This window comes from Vicia villosa, linkage group LG2 (genome assembly GCF_029867415.1).
Source record: "Vicia villosa cultivar HV-30 ecotype Madison, WI linkage group LG2, Vvil1.0, whole genome shotgun sequence".
Classification (NCBI taxonomy): domain Eukaryota; kingdom Viridiplantae; phylum Streptophyta; class Magnoliopsida; order Fabales; family Fabaceae; genus Vicia; species Vicia villosa.
Window position 1 is genome coordinate 9,052,014 of NC_081181.1, and position 10,265 is coordinate 9,062,278.

The following is a 10,265-nucleotide window of genomic DNA, read 5'->3' on the forward strand; positions in this document are numbered from 1 at the left end:
TGACAACCGGACATCGGTTTATGACGAAAAAATTTCATACTATTAGAATTCATTTGAGGGCTAGGAAACATATTTGGATTGTTTGCTGACGGGAAAAAAATGGCGGGGTTTGTTGACACCGATGGAATTTGAGAATTTTGAGAATTAGGATTTTGAGAATTTTGAGAATTAGGATTTTGATAATTTTGCATGAAATTGAACATAGCTTGTTGATAATGAAAATGATTAGGATCCATTTGACCTAAACAATTTTAAGTTGAAGTAAAAAGATGAAATTTTGAGAGAGAAACTTGAAACTTAAAAGAAAATGAAAGGAAATGAAAATTGGTGTTGGTGTTTATTCCTAAAATACTATATTTATAATTGAAAAATTAAGTTAAAAAAGAAAAAAAGGAACTAGTCGTTCAACGGTTAGTTTGAATTTTATAATATAAAAAAAAAAGAACGTTGCATGTGGTTTAACCGATGACCAGGTGGAGATATGGGTAAATGAAAAAGCTACTTGTCAGGTGGAAAACCAATTGAAAAACTTGTGAGAAACTGACCATTGGAGCTGGTCTAAGGAACTTTATTAATATGGAAAATACAAATTTGACCTCCTGATTATACAGCTTGTCACCTGGATGACTTTATTGCATCACGTTTTCTTGACTTATATTTTACAAACTCACTTTGCTTTTTGTTGAGAAAAGATGTTTTAATTGTTTTTCTCTGCTTTCAAAATAGACATGTCTATTCAACCTTGATAGTTGGTCTTCTTCATTCATATTTTTCTTAGTCCTCTTCAGCCATTATACTTCGTTCTTCTTTCAAATCTATTCTTTCAACATTTCATAATTTCAATTTAACATCAGATCTAGTATTCAAGATAAACAAGTTTTTGTGTGTTTACGTGAGTCTCTATTAGTTTACATAACTCCCGTCTAAATTGCGTTGGTAACATTCTATTTTTATATTTAACTGTTATCTCAAATGTAAAGTAGCACATGTGCTTCTATTGTGAAATGAAATTATGCTTGCTATATAGCTTGAAACAAAATTATCCCACAAGTTTCAGTTTAAAGTTCCAAAAAGCCATCTTCATTATTGATTTTGAAAATGTTGAATTGTGGTAGTGGTATTTCATAACTTTTTGAATTGCTCATTTGTTTTTTTACAATGGCTGAAAAAGGATTGCAATGTCCGGGGTAACGACGGTTCGTGCATTCAAAACACACTTGTTTAGGAAACATAAGCAAGAAAATAAAGTCACGTAAATCCTCATCATTATATTGTACTAAAAATTTACTATTAAGATAACCAAGCAATTGGGATTGGGTGATAAACGAGCTCATGCTAAGGAACGAAGGTTCGGAGAATACTAAGTTCAATTCATGATTCGATTGTTAGACTTCCATTTTGGTAAAAATGAACTATATAAGTCGTTGGCTCAAGATTCGATTGTTCCAACTTCATATTTGTAAATCAATATTTTTAAATGCTTTTAATGATTTAATAATTAGGTTAGTTTAGTTGATATAATTTGAAGTAATAACATTTGTGTTTTTCGTGCATTATTTCATATTCCGAGCCAAGTTCAGACCGTCAAACAAACCCCATAACTCCGCCATATAAACATCCCTTATACAAATGACCTTGGAAAAACCGCTTAACCATTCCCCGTCACTTCCCCGAATGACACCACCACAGCCAATCAACCCACTTATACACGCCCCATCGACATTCAAACAAACTCTTGCTTTATGAACCTTCCAACCCACTTGAACAACAACCTAAAAATCTTTTTCCTTTGGATGAATGACATTATCTTCTAAAGGAATAATTGCTAGCAACTACCGAATCGCTACCTCCTACTTCCAAGGTCTCACAAACTCTTCTTCATGCTTCTCTTTATTCCTCCATCTCCTCGCAGCATGACAAGCTGTAGCCCAAAACCTACTCCACTCGTTATTAACACACGTTCTTCCTTTACCAAGCACATTTTTAGCAATTTACTCCTTCAAATTCATGGTGAAAAATCGATGCCTTTGAATAATCTGAACAACACTAATCCATAAAGGTTTAATGATGTCGCAATCGTGTAGCACATGAAAAATAGTTTCTGGACAATCGCAAAAGTGGTCACACCTGCCATTACCAATCCTCATGCGATATAACCTCTCATTTCTTAACAGCCTACCATGCTTAATCAACCTGATGAAAGCTCTAGTCTTCTATCTAAACATCATTACACAAATCAATACTATGTCCATTCCCTATGATCCACCAGCTGTAATCATGCAATCTATGCCAAAGCTTAGCAATAGTTTTCCATAAATGAGAGTCTGTGGCCTTGGAAGTGACCTGGCTTGCATTAGGATCGAATTTATATTTGCCAATAAGCACTTCACACCACAAATCCTTCCAACCTGCTTGAATTTTCCTCACAATCTTCATTATGCAAGTTTCATTCATTTCTTTTAATCTCCTTAAGCCAAGGCCACCAGCAGGGCCGTCTTTGAGGGTGTGCAAGGCGGACTATCGCACAGGGCCTCAAGTTTATTAGAGGCTTAAACTATAGCTAAATAAGGCCACATAAAATATTTGTCATGTTAAATCGTTCTTAAAAAGGGCCTCCATTTGTTTTTCTATGGTTAAACTATGTCTAACATACACAGGACCTCCAAAAACATGAGACGGCTCTGGCCACCAGTATTCCTAGGCCTAGTAATCATATTCCAACCAACTGAATGTCACTCCTTTCTTTAAGCCAAGGCCACCAGTCTTTTAAATCTCAGCCACCATCGTGCTCCAACATGAGTCTCATGGCTTTAAATGCAAGCATCATGAATTCTAACATTCCAACATAGCTTGTGCTTCCACCGAGAGAGTGTCATTGAATTGTTGCATAAGAATATTTGTTATTAGAATATGAAGTATAATTAAAAATATGTTATTAGTAAAGTAATTAATACATTTAAAAAATTGAAAGAATTTTATTAGACAGAAAAAAAAATGAAAGATGGAGTATTTTATTTAAGAATGAAAGTAGTTGTTTTTCTTACCAAAAAAATTAGTAAGTTTTTATTGATAATTTCTTCAGCTTTATATTAGAGAATTTCTCAACCAACCCCATGCGCTTCTTACGCATCATCGAATTGACTAATTTGCTCTCATGCTTCCGTAGATGCATCTCCGAAAGCATCCATTTTTAAATAAAAAAAATGATTTCTTCCGTAGATGCATCTACGGAACCCCTTAAAACATAGTAAAAAGTGGGATTTTCACAATTAATTGGGAAAATCAAAATGTTCCGTAGATACATCTACGGAAGATTTCATGAACTTAATTAATTTGAGATTTTCCCAATTAATTGAGAAATTAATTTGGGATTTGCCCAATTAATTGGTAACTTAATTTGGGGTTTTCACAATTAATTGAGAAAATTCCAAATTTCACTATGTTTTAACTATTGAGATGCGGTAGACTGACCTAACATGCTTCTGTTAGCAAGGAGAAAGCTAGACCTTTATAATCCGTGGTTGAAAAAAATTTCATTAGATGGTGACACATTGTCTTCTCGAGTTCATGTGTATCTGACATCATCTTTCCAAATTCATGTGTCATGTGCTGCCCCAAATGCTGCCATGTCCGATGGTTTTTCCGGGAGGCCCCCAAACCTTTACCACTTCCTTTGTATACAAATTATGTGGCTAGGCACATTTGGGATGGAGATGTAGTATAAATCTTTAACTACTCTTTTAAACATTTGTGTTATGATATTTGATCTGTTTGCTGATGATGTATTTATTTGGTGCGATATTGTGATACATTAAAATGTATCAACCACGGTAGGAAGGTTACAAAGTTGACGGAACCTGATGAACCATGGTTTCAAGATGTCTTGTAGCTATTAAGGTTGTAGGATTTATGCAAGACTAGATATGATTATATTAACCATGATTTATTGCTTGCATTTGTCGAGAGATGATACAAAGAGACATTCTCATTTTATCTTCCGATCAGTGAGATGTCCATTACACTTAATAATGTATCATGCCTCCTACATCTTCTGATCACAAAAAATAATAATAAACTACTCCATAACCAATAGACCAGAGGCATTGAATATGATGGTGACTTATTTGGAAGCTAATACGGGAAGACTACTTCGGCTAGGCATATGTGGAAGACTACTTCGAGGCTTTTCCACATGTGTGCTCTCGATCATCTCGCTCAAATGGAATCAAGCGGCCAAGTTGTTCCTAGTTGCTTTTGACTGCATCATGTCGAATGATATTTTGTTTATGTCGTACAACGATCAACGTGTGACACGACCGTTTGAGGTGGTATCCTTGTACTATGGATAACTGATATGTGAGTCTGATGTAGCCACATCTACCTGAGCGAGTCATGTATTAGTTCGGTTATATGCATGGTATACATAGAGACTCCGTCGTTGTTGGTCCTACCATTAGAGATGTTGATGAGATATTTGTGAAGTACTATGACCAGTTAGTCCTAGAAGATGTAAATCTTGTATCATCTCCTCATATATAGAGTACAATATACTGCTACATCTAATAGTTTTATAGAGTGTCACATCCTTAGATGATACTATATGCAAAATGAGATCCCCTAAGACTAATTCATCAGGAGATTTTAAAAGAGGAGTAGACAATCATGTCATTGACGTGTTGTCGGTATGTCATCATATTGTGGATATTGGGAGATATGTCATAGCTAGGGGCGAGTTTGAAGAAGAGACTCCTCAGATGGCCACTCTGTAAGTCATCTTAGCATAGGCACGACACGTGTTGTAGTACAAAAGGTAGAGGAGAAACATGAACCTCAAATATATGTAATAGTTATCTTTTATTCTACATTTTAATATTAACATTTTGACTTTTTGTATTATGCTTCGTTTTATTTTATGAACATTAATGTATGATTTACCAACATTTTTGTTTGAATATTTGATTTATATTGAATGACAAATATTTTATTTTGGTGTGAGATTGATTTATAAATAACTTATAATTATAATGTAAGATTTTTTTTTTTTATGTAAATATTGTCATAGGATTAACTCAAAGATTAAAATTCAAAACATTTTTTTCCTATTTGTAAAGAAACACAAAACAATACATTGTGAAGATGAATTTGAAGATTAAAATTTGGATATTTCTTTTCTTTTTTTTCTTTCTAAAATGGGTTGTCAATTCATTAGAGTAAAATCCAAATGATACAAAGAACATTTTATAAAAATGTTCTTTTTATAAAATGTGTAATCAATATAAACGTGGTATAGTGAACAACACCCATATTCAAACATTTGTAATACCGGTATTTGATCATGTGACCTTTAATAAATTTTTCTTCAGTTTTACCCTTCTAGATCCATCTGATTTATTATAAATTAACAAAAAAAAAATTATTTAAAAAGGTAGCTAAATATAATTACTTTTTCAAAATTTACATAAAACAGAAATTAAATTTATTAAAATGTTTTTATTTATATTAATATATATTAAAATGTATGAAAAAGAGAAACTCTATGAGAAAAAGGATGTAAAAAGGATGATACACAACTAATCACCACCATGTATCTAATTAAATTATTTTTTTATTTTAAAATTTTTTTAATGACATGACAGATTTATGATTTTCTATTGAGTAACCGTGTAAAACTATTTTACATTGTCAGTGCATTACCTTTTAAATCAAACTTTATATTTTTTGTACAAATTTAGTCTTTAATAATAGCATAAAAAAAATAAATTAAAAAACAAAAAATATTTAAAATTAAAAGAAAAAAAAATTAAATTAATTGGTATTATATAAAACAACTTATAATAAAGTTTTTTCAAAGTGAGATAATAAAAAAAGAGGGAGTATCTCATTTCATATATCTTAAAGAAACAACAATGCTCCGAAACTGGCATGAATAGCTAGGTTCGAGCACACAGATTTCAACAATACAAAATGTCCACTTGGGGAGAATGAGATTGAGATTGCAAGAACAATGAAACAAATAAAGTTAACGGACATCAATGGAGAAACAAAAATCCTGTAATTTAACTGTTCAGAGTGCCACAATAACCAGCTGGATCCTTCAAGTGTAAAACCAAATGCATCTACATGTATTTCCTTTTCCAATTTCCAACTAGTAGTAATCTATAACACTAAAACAACTTACAAAACTGTAATACCATCATAACCTAAAATAAATCAATAGGAGTAAGGTAAGAACTTCACACAAATTTGTCATTTCTATTTCATTTGTCAGAAATGATAGATACCTAAAGCATATATATACAGCAGCATCATGATGGATCAAATCGAACAACGACGCAGGTGATGTTGTCTGAGCTTCCTCGAGTATAAGCTTCTTTAATAAGTGCTTTAGATGCAGCTTCTGCATCAGTGATATTTTGTACTAAAGACACCGCCTCCTGAAAAAAGGTATAGAGACTGCGTAAGTAAACGGAGCCTTAGCTATGCACTCTTTTCAACATACTTCATCATTCGGTAAAATTTATATCGGTCTAACTCTCGATTTGTTGAGCCAACATATGAAAAGTCTCACATTGTTTGATATAACATTCCAAAGACCGTCGCTAGCGACTATTAAAAAATCAACGCCTTCGATGTCTTCCTCCTAAGCCAAAAGAGTGTACAAAGGGAGGGATAAATTAGCAGACATAATGTATCAGAAAATGGGCGATCAAACTTAAGATTTTAACCAACCTGAATTTCTGGTTCGGCAACAACATATGGTCTAAGAAACTTGTCTCCAAATGCACGGGACACGGCAAGAACGCCACCGACCCTCCATGTTCCTAGATAAACCAGCAATAGAGTAAATTATTTATCGTAATCATTAATTTATTATGAACCATAAAAACGACGATGAAGAAATTTACCTGCCCATAATACGAATCCCCCAGCTTGTTCAATCCTTCGACGCTCATCAGATCTATCTGGTTTGTGATCAATAGATAAAGGAACAGCTGCATAACACCTTCATATCAGTGAAAAGAAAAGAAAAACACAAAGATGAAGATACTAATATAAGCAATTTGTACATAACTTGACAAAACTGTAGTAACCAAAAATAAGTGCTTGACAATGGTACCAACCTAAACCAGCTCTAGATGCAACTACTCGGGAATCACCAACATTTGCAACAAGAATTCGGTCGCCTAACAATACAGCTGTTGATGCAGTGGATCCAGCATCTCTTTGATGCCCCTTTTCCGCATTGAGGTAATCAATGTCTGTTTGTTTAAATGCTTCGACTGCAAAAAGACAAATAATTAAACATAGCAGAAGTTCATATTTAGACCATCCAGGTAGGAAACCAAACCAAACAACTATAATGTGATAAGATAATTTCAGAATGTCTTAAAACATAAATGAAGTACATACCAATAGCTGTCTTAGTGTCTTTGATGAAGTCAGGATGGCTACTCAAGTTTTTGAATAAATTATTTCTCAGGTATTCTGCAGTCTGTGAACCTCCGTGGCCTACAAAGATGAAAAGAAATAAATTTAAAGAGATGCATGAAAACAACATGTCAATATGAAATAAACTAAATTCTTTTCAATTTTAGTTTGGAATTGAAAGCCATGATTTTATCAAATCTTAAAAGGGTTTGGTATCACGGAATTGCACACTCCCTCTTTGCTATATAGAGCATTGTGAATTTCTTTCATGTTCAAACGATAGTCGATCATACCGACAGTTAATACTCAATACACATTTACTTGTTTGGCTTAGAAAATCGTACTTTAAAGGAGTCTTATTATGGCAAATTGTCCTATGACGAAAACGAACAGAATGAACCGTAAAAATACGGGGAAACAAATAGGACAAAAATGTTAAAGCATTAATTATAAGGGGCACAAAATAAAAACATAGGACATACCATCAAAAACACCAAAAAAGGCAACCATCTGACCATCAACCTCTGATATTTTGGCCTCAAAGAAATCCTCCATTGAAGCTCTTTTACCCTTGAAACTGGAATATCCATAGCTGATCTTTCCATTTCGACTTCCAGATAGAATGCTATGAAAAAAAATGCAATTTATTCATTTTTAAAGTTTTAAATATTTGAGAATTGAAGGCAATTATAAAAACATAAAAGGATGGGGTGACATTATCAGGCTTTTCAATTCTATCTCCCCTATTTAGACAAGATTATGGTACATATTGAATAATAATTAACTTGGTGAAAATTTCCTTCCTTCTTCACTTGCGAACGCACTAAATCATCTCTTTATCTATTTTTTACATCCTACTTCCCTATTTTGGTTTCCATGCTATACATGTCATTTTGCAAGCGAAGAATTAAAGTAAGAAATCATTTTGATCGCTTATTTATTGTCCTTTACTCTAAATAGCGTAGCAGTGGTAGGGTTCGGAGCGACGCTATTGATCCGCGAGCCCCTTTCAACAATAGCTGCTGGAACGTTCGCTAGTTGTGGCCCCAAACTGCTATTGCAGCCGCTATTGCGTCCACTATTAGAGTTTTAGGGATAAATTCCTCAAATTCTTTTTTCTAAACTGTTGTTTTTTTATAAAGGGTATAAATTTCAATCGAAACCCTTTAAAGAGTAATGTTATATTCTTGCTCACAAATAATCAGCTTGTTCTCCTTCTCACTGTTAGTTCAGTTCTATTTTATTCTTCTCTGCTTACGTGTGATTGCTCTATACTTTATACACTGGATAGTCTTTACAATAGTGGCTATCCTTGATTTCACTTGATTTCTGCTATAACATTTTCGGGAATCAATGCTACGCAACGCTATCTGAGATTAACATCATTAGCCTTTACATTTTAGTTTGAGAGTCATAGATTTGAAGACATTTTTCTAACACACTATTATCGTGATTGCGATAACCTACACACAAACCTAGGTGTCCGACACCGATTTATGTAGTTCATCCACTTTCGTTATTATCGGTGTCTACGTGTCTAGTGTTAGTGTTCTACTATGAAGCACCACACGTCCACACTACTAATAATTTGAAAAAATAAATAAATTAAACGTAATCACGAATTTCGATGTCGGTTTCAGATACAGGCACAATACGAACACACTTTTTCAGAGGTGTCGGTACTACAGAGCTACTCTGTGCCAGTTCCAAAGTCTACCATAGTCAACATATCATTATATGATAGATAATTAAGCAATCAATTTATGAACACAACAAGAAGCAAAAATGAAAAACCTCAATTAATAACTAGAAGCAAAATAGTGATAGAGAATGAAGTAAGGAATGAAAAAAAGCACCTGATGCCGCCACCGCTGGAGAGAGAATCGTGATCTTTGTAAGAAATCACAACGTTTTGACGTGCCGGCGGATGTGCGGCGGCGGTAGTGGACGCGGCAGCATGTTCGAGGCAGTCGGTGTCCGCCGGGACCATTTTATTATTTACTTTCTTGTTCCCTCTTTTCATCTCTTTTACTCCCATTTCTTTTTAGCTTTTTCTTTTTTCTCTCTCTTTTCTAATGTAATTTTGTTTTCTCTCACTTCATAAAAATTCAATTTTAATCCTTTTATGGTTTGAATTCAGTCTTTTGGAAACTCAATAATATTAACTTTTTTAAAAGAGAATTTTGTTATTTATTATAATTCTTTTCAACTTGAAAAATTAATGTTTCGCTAAAAATATTTGTTTTTTTTTTTTTAAAATTTCAATCCCCAAAATAATAAAAATCTCATTTTTGTATTGAAGAAATAGAAAAATTATTTCTTTGACTACTCTCACACCTTCGTCTATCGCCTTTATATCTGTCTATTGTCTTTATCACTCTCATATCTTACTATAATGTATTTCACTCGCAATCATAATTCTCTTTAATACAATATGTTGAGAATAACAAGTGTGAGTTTAAAATGTTGAGAAATAAAGTATGGGTAAGTCCCACATTAATTAAAAAAGTGGAAACTTGGACAATTCTAACTGAGAGAACTCACACACATATTACTTTAAGATTTTGCGTGAGTATGTAGCGTGTCTCTCACAAGGTGTGTTGCTCATAAAAAAAATGTCCCAACAAAAAATGCTCATTCGTGTTGAACCCCCGAGTTGATGACCTAACACAATCCTTCCTCGCATTTTGTTTCTAGATTTAACGAATAAGCAATGACCATCCCTATTTTTGTTATCTTTATTGCCTTTCTTATATTTGGTTAGTAACTAATTTCTCTGTTTTTTTAGTTTAATTTTTTTCTTTTTGGGTTTTGCTCTGTCTGAGAAAAATTTGATG

At 33.3% G+C, this 10,265-nt stretch overlaps 1 protein-coding gene across 1 annotated transcript; it reads right to left on the reverse strand.

Annotated features, from left to right (window-relative positions):
* Positions 1-6,035: 6,035 nt before the first annotated feature.
* On the reverse strand, positions 6,036-9,486 carry LOC131645830 (probable protein phosphatase 2C 11). Its single transcript, XM_058916030.1, has 8 exons — positions 9,285-9,486; positions 7,911-8,053; positions 7,411-7,509; positions 7,122-7,280; positions 6,906-6,992; positions 6,730-6,821; positions 6,569-6,640; positions 6,036-6,434 (listed from the first exon to the last, which is right to left on the reverse strand). The coding sequence occupies exons 1-8, from the start codon at positions 9,464-9,466 to the stop codon at positions 6,306-6,308; spliced, it is 963 nt and encodes a 320-aa protein (XP_058772013.1). The 5' UTR covers positions 9,467-9,486; the 3' UTR covers positions 6,036-6,305.
* Positions 9,487-10,265: the final 779 nt, after the last annotated feature.

Excerpts from the sequence above, each read along its gene's own strand:
- LOC131645830 (XM_058916030.1), bottom strand. The coding sequence starts at position 9,466 with ATGGGAGTAAAAGAGATGAAAAGAGGGAACAAGAAAGTAAATAATAAA. Across the intron at positions 7,510-7,910 it reads CTTTTTTGGTGTTTTTGATG|GCCACGGAGGTTCACAGACT; the intron begins GTATGTCCTATG and ends TCATCTTTGTAG. Across the intron at positions 6,822-6,905 it reads GGGATTCGTATTATGGGCAG|GAACATGGAGGGTCGGTGGC; the intron begins GTAAATTTCTTC and ends TGGTTTATCTAG.